At 39.7% G+C, this 18,430-nt stretch overlaps 1 protein-coding gene and 1 long non-coding RNA gene across 2 annotated transcripts in view; one reads left to right on the forward strand and one right to left on the reverse strand.

Moving 5' to 3' along the window:
• LOC107592699 (uncharacterized) overlaps nucleotides 1-4,074 on the forward strand; it is a 5,634-nt gene extending 1,560 nt beyond the window's left edge. The window contains exon 3 of the long non-coding RNA XR_001610014.1: nucleotides 3,913-4,074. This is a non-coding gene — a long non-coding RNA (uncharacterized lncRNA). The remainder of the gene's footprint in view (nucleotides 1-3,912) is intronic.
• A 9,161-nt stretch (nucleotides 4,075-13,235) lies between these two features.
• The window catches only part of tm2d1 (TM2 domain containing 1), an 11,535-nt gene continuing 6,340 nt past the window's right edge, over nucleotides 13,236-18,430 (reverse strand). Inside the window, exons 5-7 of the mRNA XM_016282245.1 lie at nucleotides 18,325-18,398; nucleotides 15,276-15,395; nucleotides 13,236-13,641 (exon numbers count right to left, since the gene is read on the reverse strand). Of these exons, the coding sequence (XP_016137731.1) occupies nucleotides 15,285-15,395; nucleotides 18,325-18,398 (185 nt within the window). The 3' untranslated portion in view covers nucleotides 13,236-13,641; nucleotides 15,276-15,284. The remainder of the gene's footprint in view (nucleotides 13,642-15,275; nucleotides 15,396-18,324; nucleotides 18,399-18,430) is intronic.

Raw genomic sequence — 18,430 nt, forward strand, 5'->3', positions numbered from 1 at the left:
AGACAGACAGATAGACAGATAGACAGATAGACAGATAGATAGATAGATAGATAGATAGATAGATAGATATCTTTTATAGAAAGGGTCAAGTGAAAAACAGAACTTCAGACATTATGACAAATTAGATGTAGTTAAATGAAATATATATATATATATATATATATATATATATATATATATATATATATATATATATATATATATATATATATATAATCATAAAAATATGACTATATGTATAGAATTTATACATATAATTTCCTTATATGTATAACTTTCTTACGTTTCTTAGGTACGCCTACACACACATATATTATAGAAAGGGTCAAGTGAAGAAAAGAACTGACAAATTACATATAATTAAATAATTTTGAACATAAACATGATTGAATCTTCAAATCATGTGGCTTATTTATTTTTGTTTTGCTTTTCAGAAAAGCGCCCCTGATTTTCTTCAGAGCAGACTAGTAGAAAACACTTTGGTTTTCTCATCAGCAAATGAAAGAACTGAACTAATAATATCTTCTGAATATCTTCTTCTGAGCCTGAACTGGTTTATGAGTGGCCTCCAACTGTTTCCTGATAGCTGTGTTGGAGCCGCACAAACCTGCGTTTAACGCCTCTTCACCGGCCAAGCGATCTTCGCAATGAGCCTACTGTGATCCCCGGGACTCATTTCAGCATTTATCTTATTAACAGGAGCCATTCACATCTTTTCAGCCTTACTCATTGTTTCTTGTCTCTTCATTGCATTTCATCAGACGGATGCCAAATGCTTTAAAACACAAACCATTAGCGTTTGCAATGATCCAGGATAGTGACTCACAGCTCTCAGTGTGAGCTGCATCTACAAGGACGGATATCTGAGAGAGATTAGAGAGGCATAAACCACACATGTACAAACTCACGAACCCCAAACCTGCGTGTAAACTCACATGAAAAGGTGCTGCTGAACAGGTGCTGTTCATTTCACGCAGACTGCCCTGTTTTAAGTGGATTGGCAGACACGGAGCGGATTACATCCAATACCCAGATAAGACTCTTTCCTCGTCAACTTGAGTTGGGGTCTTACATGCGGGCTTTCTCTGTGTGCGTGCATGGAGGCCTCGCGTTGAGCCATTACGGTTATGGTTGTACAGCTGATTATGCTCGCAGACATTATTCTGAGACTGTACAGCAAAGATACGGGCGGTTCACATGACATATCACAGTGGTGACAGCCGTAAGCTGTGGTGTCACATGCTGAAATCTATGCAACACAATAAACTGCTCAATAAATTAATAGATATTTACATTTTCTAAAGAAAATATGTGGTGTTTGCACATATTAACATACCAGCATGATGTTAAGGTTGTTTTCTAAGGCGCATTTATGTGCTCGAGTCTTTCCTGAATTGAGAGATTATATATTGAATATTTATTTATATTTAGATATATTTATATTTACAAAATAGTAAAATAGAATGTATAACTATAATTTTTTAATTATATATATATATATACTGTATATATATATATATATATGTATATATATATAATTTAAAATATATTTTTAATTTAAAATATATATTTATTTATTATATTATTAATATTATAATTATTTAAACAAATATTTACTATGCTATAAGACTGCTTAAGTAAATTGGCAGAAGCAAAAAAAGTTATTAAACATCGAAACGAAGTGACCAATCAAACTAAGCCTCAGATAAAAAAAAATGTTATGTTTTAAATTTTACATAAAATATATATTTAAATCTTATAAAATAGTAATATAATTACAAAAATATAAAAATTATATTGTAAATAAAAATATTGCAAATATATATATATTTTTTTTTAATAGATTTTTTTTTAAATAACAATCAATTTAGTGATATAAATATTATAAGATACAGCTATGGGGGAAAATCTCTGGATTTATGATTTATAATTATGTGTTTGAGTAAAACGTAATTTTTGTTTTATTCTGTAAACTACTGATGACATTTCTTCCAAGTTTGAATGAAATTTAAAGGGGTCATATGATGCGATTTTAATTTTTCCTTTCTCTTTGGAGTGTTACAAGCTCTTGGTGCATAAAGAAGATCTGTAAAGTTGCAAAGACTAAAGTCTCAAATCCAAAGAGATATTCTTTATAAAAGTTCAGAGTCAGCCACGCCTAGCTAAAATGACTCATTCTAACAAGCCCCCACATGTCTACGTCACGATGTGGGAAGATTTGCATAACGCCGCCCAAATGTTCACGCAAAGAAAGAAGGCGTAACTTTTATTTTCGCTGTAGTTTGTTGCCGCCGCCATTTCGTGAAGGCACTGTGTGTTTCATTGTGAAAGCGAAACTACTTTGTTTGGTCTTCCAAAAGAGGACGATATCCGCTTCGTCATGCCTGGAGCTGATCCATGCTGGTCGCTGAGGAAATACAACAACTTTGCGCTGTGGATCACTGGATCAGCTTTCACTGCGGACGAAGTGGACTCCAGCCCGGGGTCGTCACATGTGGTTGCCGCAAGCCCGCCGGCCGCGCCGTTCTCAAGCCCGCCGACCGCCGCTCACTCTTGCCCGCCGTGTGTTTCATTATGAATGCGAAACTACTTTGTTTGGCCTTCCAAAAGAGGACACAAATAGAAATCAGTGGTTAAGTTGTATTTACAACACTGTTCCAGAACAGTTCAACCCAAATATTCAGATGTGTGCAGCACATTTTATGGAGGACTGTTTCCTGATCCTGGGAGAGTAGACTACAATGCTGGCTGTTCTGACTCAAAGACTGTAAGTACGTTTTTCATATTTAAAGGATTTGCCACTGATGATTCAAACACGAATTTTGAGCAGTGTAGAGTAGCGCTTGTTGTTTGTCATTTCTCCGATCACAAATGCAGACATGGTTTTATGTTTACGCGTAAAAAGACAGTATAAGTCATTGTAATCAGTAATTATGTTCCCACTGGATGCAACGAATGCCTCGTTTATAATGGGTTTGAAAGTTTTTGTCTCGTCGCTCCGGCCGGGAGAAGGCATCACAGTATGGTGAGGGGCGTAACATTTCCGTCACACGCTTGAGGTATTCGGTCAATCACAACGCACTGGATAGCTGGCCAATCACAGCACACCTCGCTTTTCAGACCGATGAGCTTTGTAAAAATCGACGTGTTTCAGAAAGGCGGGGCATAGAGGAGAAACAATAATGTACAGTATGTGGAAAATAATGTGTTTTTTTAACCTTAAACCGCATAAACACATTTCATTACACCAAATACACAAAATAATGTTCTTTTTAGCAACATCATATGACCCCTTTAAATGACAAATGGTCAAAATAACAAATAAGATGCCATGTTTTTAGACATATTTCTATTAATTTTTAGACAACACAATACCGATTACTTTAGAAGAGTTAAGAAATCAATATTTGGTGGAATAACCCTGATGAAAATGTGACCAATTGTCATTTTCTGAAAATAAATAAATAAATAACTCGAAATGACAATGTTTTTATTTGAATTTTGGAAGAAACGTTATCAGACCTTTATAAAAATAAAACAAATATTAACATTTTACTCAAACCCATACCTAGTAAATCCAGAGAAACTGAGAATTTTCAAGTGGTGTTTTAATTTTTCCATGTACATAATTTAAAAATTACACTTTTAATTAAAATTAAAGTATAATATTTATAAGTTAAATATTTGTTTTTATGGTTTAAATATTTAAATGATATAATTTATTAATATTATATTTACATATTTGTCAGGCTGCAGGCCTAAGTGAACTGCCAAAAAAGTAATTAAAATGCAATACCTAAATAGCAATCATTCAGAAAGAAAGAAATCATTTATAAAACCATTAGCCCATTTTATTGTGAGCCCCACACAATGTAGGTTATTTCCGGTTTTCCTCTCCTTTGGCTAATGCAGGCCAAACCTGACCCACACACAATCAACCCTTCTGGAACACACCGAGCTCTCCGAATCCCAGGCGGTGCCCGTGCTCCCTGGCAGGGAAGCAGAGCATCAGCTGAGAAACTCACGGCTGAGCCAGCTTGAGAATATTGGACCGGCTTATCGGGTGACACGCCAGCGCCAAACGTGAAAATTAAAATAAAGGATTAGCGGAGGGGGGCTGGAAAGGTCTGGCCTCTATATTTATTTATTTTTCAATCACCATTTCGTGAAGCCTGTCACCTTATCATTAATTCCTCTTGACACTTTCGGTTCCAAGCGACACAACTGTAATTTCATGGGCTTGTGTAACCTGGGTAGGCATGCTGGGGGTGGGATGGTGGAGGTGGGGCGGCTGTAGATGTGTGTGCGTGTGAATAAAGGCCTTCCTCTGCCAAGATCAGAGCGAGTGGGTGTCACTTTCACTAACAAACATGCTCAGGATGACAACATGAATGTATTTGAATAATTAAATATAAACTTTTAGTTGTTTCAAATGTTGTTTTAAAGCCAACATGAAACCATTTAACTTTCGTAATCTGACACGAAAAGGATATTTAGAGATAAAAACATAAAAGACGAGACTTTATGGACTTATATTTGCAACCGTGGTGCCATCAGCCAATCAGCTACAGTCATTAGTCACATGACACTGATTACACTTTGATAAAAGATCACAAAGACAAACATTTCTCTCTTTAGAATAATGTGCACTGATGAATCATACACAATAAGACCAGGAACTGAATTAACAAAATAAATAGGGTCATTTTTGATTTCATATCGACTTTTAAGGATGACCAATGTAGTCTGGATGAGGTCTTGGAAAATTCATCTTGGGTAAGTGGATTACTCTGAATGTCAGATTGCATTTACATCACTGTTTAGTTTGAAATAAATGTAAGAGGCAGCTAAGCCTTACAAAAAATACTGTGGCTGTACCATGATAATACCATTATACTTTAATTTATAAACCTAGGCTTATAGGCCAAACCACAGAAAGACGTAACACATTTACCTCAGAAAAGCTAGGCTACATACACACACACACACACACACACACACAGCTTTTCTGAGGTAAATGTTGTGACATTATTTACAAGCTGTTTTACTGACGTCTTTGGTTTTCATTTGGACAACAAACTCTGAAAAAACATATAGGCTATAGATATTCTGTCATTTTTGTCAAAATTCTGTCTTTTTGCGGGATATAAATGAAAAAAAGTCAATTGCAAGAAATAAACTTGCAATTCTGAGAAAAAAGTCACAATTGAGAAATATAAACTCTGACTTTATTTCTCACAATTCTGGCTTTATAAATAGTTTATATCACGCAATTCTGACAAAAAAGTCAGAATTACCTGTTTATATCTCACATTTCCGACTTTATTTCTCACAATTGTGAGATAAAAAGTCAATTGCCCTTTTTTATTTTTCATTCAGTGACGGAAAAAAACATCCAGCGAGTAATCTAGAGCCAGTACGCGATGCGAATATGTGCTTCGCTTTTGGTGTGCACACACCATGTTCACGCACGTGAACCTATTCTCTCTTCCGCTTTACTACTAGTTATAGCACGAAACAGTAATAATAATAATAATAATAGTTCATAATTTATATAGCGCTTTTCTAGGCACTAGGCATTGTCAGGGGGTATCTCCTCATCCACCACCAGTGTGCAGCATCCTCCTGGATGATGCGACGGCAGCCATAGTGCGCCAGAATGCCCACCACACACCAGCTTATTGGTGGAGAGGAGACAGAGGGATGAAGCCAATCAGTAGATATGGGGATTGTTAGGAGGCCATGATGATCAGAGGCCAATGGGCAAATTTGGCCAGGATGCCGAGGTCCCACCTCTACTCTTCAAGCAAAACATCCTGGGATTTTTAATGACCACAGAGAGTCAGGACCTCGGTTTAACATCTCATCCAAAGGACGGTGCTTGTTGACAGTATAGTGTCCCCGTCACTATACTGGGGTTTTAGGACCCACACAGACCACAGGGTGAGCACCCCCTACTGGCCTCACTAACACCTCTTCCAGCAGCAACCTAGTTTTCCCATCCAGGTACTAACCAGGCTCAGCCCTGCTTAGCTTCAGTGGGCAACCAGTCTTGGGCTACAGGGTGATATGCCTGCCGGCCATAACTACAACTTACTGAAGTGTATCATGTCTGTTGTAATCACCCAGTTAAAGTTTCAGAAAGAAAAGAAAAACATTAATAAAACGGCTTGTTATAATGTTACATTTACCTCAGAAAACAATGTATGTGTGTGTGTGTACCAGAGTATGTGAGCGGAGCGGAGTGATTTTGCCTGGAGCTAGGAGTGGATTTTTTGAAAGTCGGAGCATTGAGGTTTTCACTCACTCCGAGAACGCTCCGCTACCGCTCCGTCACGAGCACAAATTATGCCAACTCGTGCATTAAACATAATTAGTTAGGTTGACAGATATGTGGATCACATATGAAGGTTAAAATGGCGATGGACAAGTGCGGGAGGTTAAAGCATGTTGTAAATTGTACAGTTTGTTAATCTCCACTCGAAAAACTAATGTGCTGCTACATTGCTGTACACGGACAGAACACATAAGCTCGCACATAACGTACAGAATTAAGAAAATTTGGTCAACGCTGTCCTGTTATCAGCTTAAAAACGGAAAAGTTACAGCATATTCTTTCTGTTTCTGAAGTAACTACCCTCAGCTTCGCCATAGTAGAGAGACATTGCATAGACAAGTAAGCTAAGCGAGTTAAGCAGTCATTTAATATGGACTTGGGCTAATTGTAGTGTTCCAATAAACCATGTTAAAACTATTCTTCTAGTATTATGCATTTATTTTTCGTTTAATATAATTTCTGAACAGAACTTTGATTTTTCAAGCATAGTGATATAATTTAGCCGCGGAGCGGTGTTTCTGCGAGGAGTGGAGCGGGAGCGGGAAATGGTGAACCCGGAGCAGAGTGATTATCGAATGCTTGGAGCGTGGAGGGGAAATTTTTGCCGCTCCACTCCGCTCCACTCCGCTCACATACTCTGTTGTGTACATGTCTTTCCGCAGTTTTCTTTAGACAACAAACCTTGAACTTGTCCAAAACAAAACAAAAAACATGGTCCTACTTATGTTCTGTGCTCAATAAATCCCTTAAGTACTTGTAATACTTTTTTGTAAACATAATGGTAATACAGTCAGATCATTGTTTAAACTCTAAACCAATCAAAATGTAAACAGAACAGCAATGTGTTGTGACTGCAGTACTGCAGCGCTCACAACAGGCCTGACTCTAAAAACCCCACAACCTTGACCTGCATCCCACCGGACTGATCAGAGTCATGTAAGAAACGTGTGGAAAGATAGAAAATGAGAGTTAGAAAGAAAAGAAAAAAGGAGACCAGGAGAAGGTGAGGACACTGGACTCGCATACCTCCAGCACAGGAAGCTATTTATCATAACATGCTAGGGAGATATTGGCTCCATACTGAACCAATTAGAGCCAGGGCCTGTTTCATCATACTTCATAACCTGGGCTGTGGGGTTTTGGAGCGTGGTGCGGCACAGTAATTGAATTTTGATTAAACACACATGACGCGTGACCCTGAATAGCTGCGAGTGCTGGACCTGAGTTTGCGTGGGTTCTCCCAGCCAAGAACTTGGCCAAAAAAACAGGATGTACTTTAGAAGAAATGGGGAAAGGTGGGGGGAGGAGTGTAAAATGTTTGTAAAATCAGGGGCAGCTGGCGAACAAAGATTTCTCTATGCTGCTGTGGCGTCTCCATCAGCGAGGATGAGCTCTGCCCACGCCGCCGGGGTGTTTGACTCAGAGGTGAGACAGCGCAGTATGCCAGCGCCATGAATCTTCTCTGCCGACGTGCTGTGTCCACAGCTTCATTGCAGTGGGGCTGTGCGGGGTGACAGGAGACGATGACTGACTGCGTTTCTGCTGAGTCATAGACTGCGTCGAGAGCCACGACACGGTACTCGATTCATTTCTAGCAGGCCACGCACACACACACAGTGAGGAGCCAAGCAGATTAGCTTACAAGACCACGCTTGGACTGAAGGTCACACACACACAGTCTTCGTAAATGGTGACAATTGGGAGTCTGGTCTGTTCGTGTGTGTGACCTGCACTTGTTTTTGCACAATAATCAAAAACTAAGACTGTTTTGACACCATCAATCCATCCAAATGAGGCAGATGTCTCTGTAACGCAAGAGGTTATGCGCGCAATTTGACACCGTTGAAGAAGAAAGTAATTTTAACTGATTGCTTTTGCTCTCATGAGAAATTTAACCATGTTTTTTATTTTTTTCTTGGATTCTTGTTGCCACATTTAGAGCAAAAAATACATTTAATTTTGAGATAACATTTAAAATAAGAAATGAAGCCAGAATTGTGAGATATAAAGTCACAATTATGAGGAAAGAAAGTCACAGTTGTGAGAAAAAAATTAATTGAGAGTAGCATTATGAGAAATAATTTATAAGTGACAAAAAGTAGCAATTACAAGAAATATACTAGTTGCAATTTTGGGATATAAAGTCACAACTGTGAGAAAAAGCTGCAATTTAAATTAAAACTAAATTAAGAAGTGAAGACACAATTGTGAAATATAAATTCACAATTATGAAAAATAATGTCACAGCTAAGACACGTACAGTTGTAATTAAGATGATAACATCACTATTGTGCGAAAAGAGTTACAATTTGGAGAAATAAAGTCACAAATAAGAGAAATAATTGTGAATTTGTGAAATATTAAGTATTTATTTAAATGAGCTATTATGAAAAATAACTGCAATCTTGAGGAAAATAGTCAGGGAGGAGTTGAAATTATGATAAAGTAGAAATTGCAAAAAAAAAAACAGTTACGAGAAAACAGTCCTTGCAATTTTGGCATATAAAGTTGCAATCTAAGAGAATAAACTAGAAATTACGAGAAAATGTCACAATTGAGAGAAATTGACGTTATTATGAGATAAAGCATAAATTACAAGTTAAAGTAGCTATTACCAAAATTGATTATACATGTGACATTTAAAGTTGCAATAAAAAATAACGTATAAATTTTTTTTTTACTCTGAGGCAGAAACAGGCCTCCATTTATTTTTATTAGCACATGCAAAGCTTTGATCAGAAAGCGTTTATCAAGGAGCCCAGAAATTTGTTCATCATTTTCTTTACAGGCTGTCGAGAGTGACAAGGACAGCTTGCTTGGCACAGTGTCAACCAGAAATGCTTGTCAATATCATGAGTGTATGAGCGCTCCATTCATGATTGCATCTGCACTTCAATGCACAAACACGTTTAGAAACGAGAGAGAGACCGAGAGAGAAGTGGTGATTGCAGGGCAGGGGTTTCTTGGTGATCACATTTCAAGACTGTTGAATTCTGGGAATGGAGCAGATATGCTGCACTCACTGTGGGATTTCGCAGCTGTGGACCTGTCCACATCCTATCATGTCAAACACATACAACATTACGGCTAGTGGCCCCAAAAAGAATTTGGACATTTAAACCACACTTAAAAATGTCTAAATGTCATTAGATTTTAAGCACTGTTGTCAATTTGAACTCAAGTGTGGCTTAAATGTTAAGATACTTTTTGGGGCCATTAAATTACCTCAGAAACCTCCATTTAGACTTACACAAAACCTTACTTGCCCCATGATCTCAGCTATTTCCTGTTTGCGCTATTTAGTGTCATCTTGTCTTGAGAGTCTCTGTGTATCAAACCTCTCAGGTGGACAGAAGGCAAAGACTCAAAGTTCAGCCACAGGCCTTTGACATTTCAAGTCATTTTTTTCTAACATGACCATCTACCAAACAATTTAGCTGCTAAATCGCTCATGTAGTGCACTGTATGGAGTGTCAGCCATTTTGTTGTCTGATTTGTAAATTATTTAAATGCTGTAAGCACTTAATTTTCTTATAGAGTTCACTCTTTTATGCACAATCCAATGGGAAAAAGACTGCTAAGCTCAAATAAATAGATATTATTAAATACAGACAAAGATCTGTTCAATCATCAAATCATCCCTAAAACCAAAGCATGAAGTTGCATATGTAATGAACTAAACTATTATTGCAATTTTACACTACAAGATACGCATAGAGCACCTTTTCTGCTGCACATTTTCACCAGACACCACATTAGGTGCGTTTCCATTACAAATTTGCGCAAAACTTTTGCGATATTTTATAAATGTTGATTAAAAACTATTGCAAAATAATGGCGTTTCCATTAACCGATGTTATGCGACTAAAACAAAAAAAAATGTCAAGTCATGGCAACAGATTTCGGTAGGTTAACATATATTGCAGCCACCGCACTAGCCATTATTTTTAATCGAAGTAGATGTAGACGTGTATCTTTAGTGAAGCAGTGCGGAGAGCCGCAGCTGCTATAAACACAAGCAGAAATAAATAAATAGTGTAAATAAGGGGTTATTCAATCATTAATGGCAAGAAAATACCTTTATACTTGAGAGCAGCCACATATGAGGTGTTTCTTGGAGGTTATAGTGCATTAAAGAATGATCATGTTTCCTTTGCAGTTTTGCGATATATTCCTTTTATCGAATTGCCTGATACAAGCATAAAAACTTTTTAGCGATATATGGGAGTTTTTGCGAAATTGACATGTTTCCATAAGGCATATTTTCAATTTGCAATTTCAATTTGCGCAATTTAAAAAGGGTTAGTTCACCCAAAAATGAAAAATTCTGTCATTAATTACTCACCCTCATGTCGTTCCAAACCCGTAAGATCTCCGTTCATCTTCGGAACACAAATTAAGATATTTTTGATGCATTCTGACAGCTCTCTGACCCTCCCTTATGGCGCTTTTCCACTGCGTGGTACGACTCGGCTCGGCACGGCTCAGTACGATACGGCACAGCACGGCACGGCTCGGTTTGCGTTTCCACTGCAGTTCAGTACCGCTTTAGTGTGGGCGGGATTATTCACGTCATTATAGTTGCGCCGCCTCTATTGCCGCGTCTCCTGAAAAACGTTTTCATTCCGTGTCGCCCCATCAAGCTCTCGCTGGATCCGCTCCTCTGCTATCAACGAGAGGAACGTCTGTACTTCCTCAACAGACAACGAAACAGCCACTTTTTGGTATGCTGATTTAAATCTAGCGGTTCTGTTGTATTTGTGTCGCAAGTTCAGTGACGCAGGTAGTGACTATTCTCTCCGGCCAATCCGTGATCAGCAGAGTTTACACGTCACGTTTTGGTAACGGTACGGTTCACTTGGAACCTCAACAGAGGTGGTACTAAAAAAAGTACCAGGTACTGTACCCAGTGGAAAATCCCCCAAAAGTGAACCGTGCCGAGCCATACCATACAGTGGAAAAGCGCCAATAGACAGCAAGGTAATTACCACGATCAACGTCAAGAAATTTAGCAAGGAGATCGGTAAAATAATCCATGTGACATCAGGGGTTCAATCGCAATATTATGAAGCTACGAGAATACTTTTTGTTCGCAAAAGAAAAAAAAACTACTTTATTAAACAATTCGTCTCCTCCGTGTCACCTTAGCGCCATTTTGGAGAATATCCACTGAACGCAAACAGCGTATGTTGTTTGGTGTGGTGCGGCTGACACAGAACAACATACGCTGTTTGCGTTCGGTTTACCGATTTCCTTTCTACGTTTCTGGACGTTGATCGTGGTAGTACCCTTGCTGTCTATGCAGGGTCAGAGAGCTGTCAGATTCAAAAATATCTTAATTTGTGTTCCGAAGATGAACGGAGGTCTTATGGGTTTGGAATGATATGAGGGTGAGTTATTAATGACAGAATTTTCATTTTTGGGTGAACTAACCTTTTAAGGGTAATGAAAATGCAGCTAGTCACTCATTCATTTTGTTCTCTTCTTTCCCCATAAAATGCACTACGTGGCATGCACCATACTGGAAATAGTGAACGAGAGAAGGAATAAGTGATTTTGGACCCATTTCCCCACCTGATGCAGCTGCATAAGGAATCAATGTGGTCTGCAATGCAGGATTATTTCACCCCTCCTTTGGGAGTTTGTTGTTTTTGGACGGGTAAAAGAAAGGGAGCACCCCACGCCTCAGAGCTGTTTCCTCCTCTTAATTTTTCTCCATCTCAAAGGGCCCGAGAGCGGGAGAGGGAGAGATGGAGGTTGCACCTATAAAACACCAGGGCCGGATGAGGAATGGCCTCCTCCGCACTGAGGGAGGGTGCAGTCCCAGAGCTGCTGCTTTCTCTTGTGGGAAGTGCACTATAAATCTCTAGTCTCTTATCCGGCGGGTCTATTGATAAGCCCTGCACTGCTGGGGAACAAGAAAAGAGCTTGAGAGAGGAGGAGAAAAGAGGTACCAGAAAGGGACAGAGGGGGTTAGGAAAACATTTTGCACATGAATCACTTTTTTCTTTTATATTAAAAGATCAAAGTTATCTTGTTCTCCATTTTTAAGGAGACATTTAACAACTCTGACAGCTGTATGACATGATATACTTAATCTAAACCCATTCAAACTCTTAGCGGTGCATTGTTATTATTGCTCATACTTACGGTTAAGGGTTTTCAAATCCCTAATCTTAAGTAGCAAACTTCAGGGCCTACCTCACATGAATGATGCTTCAAATTGAACCATGCGGTTGCTTTTCAAAGTGACTGAACATCTTAAAACTGTGCGAATCCTCGCTGTCCAAACTATTGTTTCATGGAGATTTATAGAGATGCCTAAATCAGGCTCTGGAGAGCTTGGGCAGAGTCCCAAAGCAGCACTGGTCACCCGTCATCACAGACGCTGGGGAACGTGCTAAATCTGTTTTTACATATCCAAGCAGAGTCGTACATGTTGTAGCAAGGACACTGCAGTTCATAAGGAAGCATGCTCGTACGCACGTAAACGCACACACATTGGAGTAGTCAGGCCTGCTCCGCAATCACTTCAGCGTGATGAAGAGCCTCTACAGGAGTCTGTATTAATGGCGATGTGACAGACTGAGGCAGGGCAGACAAGCAGACACACTCAAGTAAAATTGAAGGAGCACTTGACATTGGTCTGACACAGACCATTTGAAGATCAGAGGGGATTACGATGAACCACTTTTACTAGACACCTGAAATGTGTAACAACCCAATATTATATGATATCTTACAATTAGAGATTATTTTGACCAATACCAGATGTTATTATATGAGGGCTGATGATTAAAAAAAATTACCTTCCTAATATCGGCCAATTCAGGTCAACGACAAAAATCAACATCCACTAATACTGGTCAGCACTAACAAAGCAAAGTACAAAACATGTCAGCACAGAAAATGATAATAAAACTTTATTTACAGTGTTTAAATAACATCAAAACATCACACAATGTCCAACAATGTGAAGCTAGTGAGGACAGGAATGAAAATAAACAAAAGATGGATGACATTCAAGAGATTGATTAATGGAGAAATGGAGAGAGAGTGATAGAGGACATGAGCAGTCCAGTGGAAAAAAACAGCTATACAAGGATCCTAGCAGAACTTGGAGCAGTGGGACCAATGCTAGCTCAGCACATACATGAGCCATGTTTGCAACTCCAGACATGGGCTAGTCTTTCCCAGAGCGTTGTTTGGCACATCCATGTGTCTTTGTGTTTGGAAACGGCAAAGGCATGTCCAAAGAAAAGATGGTCGATGTACATTTGGTGGGTCATCTCACTGGGATCCACCTGAAATGGCAGAATGGAAAGAGTTAGTTCTGTTTGGGAGCAGGTCCAGGATAACACAAGCAGAAGATAAATCAGTCTCTTCCCACACTGGAGAAGACACATGTGGCAGGGAACGTTTCCAATGCTGAAAATGGATCAGTGTAATTTTTCCTATACGAGAAAGAACATCATTTGCGTTTCTGGATTCATTCCAGAGCTGATGTAAACATGAGAAACCTATTTATAAGGATAAAACATAGAAAAACAGGAGGAGGATTAAGTTGGTTGTAGGACATTTATCAGAGGGTTTCATGCCCTGTGCATTGTCAGAAAAAGTAAAAGGTAAATATATTGTACTTTCAGGGGTACAATAGCTTGTTGCTGGGGCAGAACCCTCAAAGGGACATCTTTGAACCTTATTTACCCATGAAGGTTTCATGGTAGTAATTCAACTTTTAGGGATAGATGAGGTTCTTTAATGGTTCTGCCCCAATGACAAGGTATTCAACCCTTAGGATACAATTTTTGCATTTTTTATATCCAAGGACTGGACCATTTGACACACAGGTTGCTTTGTCTAAAAGTGTAGATCATCTAAATTTGGGTTGTTTGGTTAAGATCTAGGTGTCGACCATATATATCTGGGGTGATTTATCTAGATCTACCTTGGGATCTTCTAAATATCGGCTGATTGTCTTGAAATAGCACTAGATCTAATGTTAGATCAACAAATCTGTATCAGGCTTCAAAGAAATAGCAAGGATTATGGTTTGAGGTGGTGGCCTACAGATAAACCTAGTCTTGGTCTTAGTTTCTGTCACAATTCTCTACTGAAAATGCCTCTGTTTTCAGACTAGACTTGCTTCATGAAACTCCTCGCAATTTTTGGGTGAAAGAAAGAGAGAGATAGAAGAAAAAAGGAGCAAATAGACAAGGAAATGTGGTGAATGTGGATCAGTGAATCAGGGATGGAGAACTCTTCTTTTCGGAGGCTTATGCTGGAACAATGGACACACGGGAGAGCAAGTAATGGTCTCCACATGGGTCCAATTCCGCATAACACCCCTGTCACCGCCATTTCCACTGCGGCAGCAAATGTTAACCAGAGAGCCGAACTGGCAGGAAACAGAAACTGATAGGGGACAGACACAGATATAAGGAATCGTCTAGAATGCGGCCACTATTTTTTTTTGGATACCGGGGATGTCTGCAAGAGTGTGTGTGTGGAGTACCAGGACAAAATTCAACAAATGCAGCCCTGGTGCTAGCCATAATAAGTGCAATCTCACGACCCCGCCGTGTTTTCCCAATGTCCTCTCGGCACGTCTGACATTTAATCTCTCTCTCTCCCCAGAGCAGGGAGCCCCTTCTGGGGAACAGAAGAGTGAGGGGCGGTGGACGGGGGCTTAGAACACAGCTGAAGGTATCCTTGGTCTGCCAGTTTGCTTTGATACCCCAGGAGGTCACTCGAGATCACCACTGACCTTGACTCAGCGCATTATTGAGAAATCTTTGAAGGACTTTCAAAATATGCCACTTACCAATACGCCCATTGTCTTCTCCTTTCAACACTGCTGGTTTTGTGTCACAGGGTTCACAACTATACCATCCAACCTTATATTAAGTTTTCACTTCTTTGACAAAGAGATCCTCACCTGGTGTCTTCACTGAGAGAGCTGCGTTCTTCTGTAGGTCTCATTTGTTATCGAAAGACGAGTGAGGCGTGCCCCGTAGTAGTCCACAATGTAATCCGACCCATCTGATGGGCCCACGATCTACACCAGAGCAAACAGAATGAGTCTCAAATGTCAGAGCAGCATAGGGAGACCTACATAATGTAATCTTTCACCAGACAATTACATGATTCCACATTACACAATGATGAATACCAGGTGGGCTGGTAGGGTCTATCGTCCTCCTCAGATGGCTCATGCTCGTACAATTGAATTATAAGACAGTAATGCCGAATTGGAGGCAATTTAAGTTTAACCCCAGGCAGTGCTGTAATTGAGGTTGCTTTTGGAGTCCTGGTGAGGAGGAGTGTCCCGAAGGACAGTCCCCAGATCAGAGCTTCACAATGAGCCCAAACTGGGGCCCGTGCCAGTTTTGAGATCAGCTACTATCCAAGCAGCATGCTTGGACTGACGCACAAAGACGGTGTAATGGCTTCCTGCAGGCATACGTGCCCAACACCTGGCCCTGCCGGCTCTGCTCCGCTACGCTTTGGGACGGGATGATAATGAGAACACACATCTGGTAGAGGGAGAAAAGTGCCCACCAAACATAGACACTGTGTTCTACCATATCGAGATTAGCGTTCGTCTGGCAGTGGCCCAATACAAGCTATTTCCTCTCGCAATGGTATCGGCCGAGAGTTGTCTAGATTGGTGTGGTGGTCAACTAGAGTTTCATGTTCTCTCATACCATTAACATTCCATCCATCAAACTCACTCGATGCCTCCACTCTCAAACCTATAGATTTGCGGCACCGTTAATCTTGCATCATTACTTTCAAAAGGCCAAAACGTGGTGCGACTTGCGGGACGGAATATTGATGAATATAAATAACAGTAACATGTCCCAGGTGTTTATTCATTAGTTCTCAAAGATGCATTTCCCGGACGACATGGCTCTTAGCGAAGGTAGTTTAGTGTATAAAATATGGGGTTTTAGAGAGGAGCGATGTGTGCAAATGGGGTCTTGAGGGAAGGGGATACTCTTTATCAAAAGTGTCACAATTTAAAAATGTAGAGGCCCGACAGTCGACAGCTAATTGAGAATGTTAGCGCGTGACAGCTTTGGCTGCCAGAGGCACTTCTTAAAAGCATTGCTCTCCCAGGGCCTTCAATAAGACATTAAGAGAACAATAAACACTGCAGTGGCCCTGTTAATCAAAGCCGCCACGGCCATTTAAAAAAATAAAGGCTTGCTTTATTTATCCACTGCGGCTAGAAGGAGCGGGTTTTTCCGAGGAGTAACACAAAACGACTGAAGGAGTGATGATAAACTGGCAGGAGCCTGAAAATGTCAATGAATGGACATGTATTGTTTTGAGGTAGTGTGCTGCAGGCGACTACGCATAATCGAACCAGGTACGGAGGATTTGAGGCGCACAATGTTTATGGAAGTCAGTAAATTTGAAAGAGATTGAAAGGCTGTAGCTTAATAATGACGTATGATTCTTGAGACGAATGACAACTAAGGTAACGTAACTGTCCTGTCCTGATCTTTTCCAACATGCTAAAACATGTCGCAAGACATCAGCTCATTGTTCCCTCAGCATTCAGTAGCTCAGACACATCTGAGCAAATCAAAAAAAAAAAAAAAGTGTTTTCACTAGCAGCGGGGGACGCAAACATTTCCAACATATGACGCAGCAGTCTGCGGATTTCTAAAGTACATGTAATAATTATTCCTGGAGCCATCCTTCAACATGCATAAGAGCTTTCCATAAATATCTGTCATCAGTGGTGTGTGGAAGTGGCAGCGGTGAGCAAACGTCTCTCATGTATAGCTTCATTCAGACCCGTGAGGCCTAATGAGAGCGGAGTGGGTGAGGTTAGGCCTAACAAGATGACAAATGGAGTGGCTTTTTTCTCTTGTCAGGTGTAGGGGGCCTTTAATAGGGGTTAGGGGAGTCCTGTGGGAGCGTGCGACTCAGGACAGGAGGAGGCGAAAACAAACCACGCTCTCATTAGCTCCTTTCACAGAGCTGGAGGCACCGGAGGAGAGACGCAGGTGCCACTGAATACAAACACAAGCATTCAAGTACAAGTCAGTGCTGAGTCTCTGTGTCTGCAGCTCATTTAGGGGATTGTGGGTAGAGTGCCTCCCCTGGTTACTACCCTAATATGCTAAATGTAATCTAGTAGTCATTTAGCACACGCTTTTAACCAAAGTGACTTACAGTATATTTATTAAAGGTCTTGATCAAATGGCACAATGGTGATAGCTCATGAACCGCACATTTGCAGGATTCGTAAAGAAATGTCTGAATCATATTTCACTGTAAAATTAAAATAAATAAATAAAAATAATATAAATGTAAATTAATGTTATTAATAAGGTAACACTTTAGTTTAGGGACCAATTCTCACTATTAACTAGTTGCTTACTAGCATGCATATTACTAGCATATAGGCTGTTTATTAGTACTTATAAAGCATATATTAATGCCTTATTCTGCATTATCATATTTTAGATATCTTAATCCTCCTTAATAACTTAAGAAGCAAATCATGAGTTTGAGGCAAAAGGCATAGTTAATAGTTAGTTAAGAGGGAGAATTGCGCGCAGTTGCGCTTCGGGTGTCCCAAGTTCGAATCCCGCCTCGTGGCACTTTCCCGATCTCATCCCACTCGCTTCCTGTCATATCTCCACTATCCTATCCTATTAATTAAAAAAAAATATATATATAAAATAATTCCTAAATAATAAATGAATAAAATATGTAACCAAATAAAATAAAAAAAAGCACATTTCAAAAATCAAATATACTTTCTATCCTTGGTGAAAGCAAAATACAATGTGAAGCGACACAATTACTGCCAATCGGAAAGAAAACGTGGGGCATAAAACAAAACAAAAGCCCGAATGACTAATACGTTAGGCATCAGTAACCAAAATAAAATAACAAAATGGATCAACCTTTGAGGAAAAAGCAGAAGGAAATGCATGCATCAATAAATGGGTCAAAAGTGTTACCTGCATGGATATCAACATGAAGTCCACTAAGCTTCCAATTCCACAGAACCCCACAGTGCAGAATTTCAACAGGCCTAGAAGCAAACAAAAAGTGAGCCCCACGTTA

This window comes from Sinocyclocheilus grahami, unplaced genomic scaffold (genome assembly GCF_001515645.1).
Source record: "Sinocyclocheilus grahami isolate Dianchi unplaced genomic scaffold, SAMN03320097.WGS_v1.1 scaffold157.1, whole genome shotgun sequence".
Classification (NCBI taxonomy): domain Eukaryota; kingdom Metazoa; phylum Chordata; class Actinopteri; order Cypriniformes; family Cyprinidae; genus Sinocyclocheilus; species Sinocyclocheilus grahami.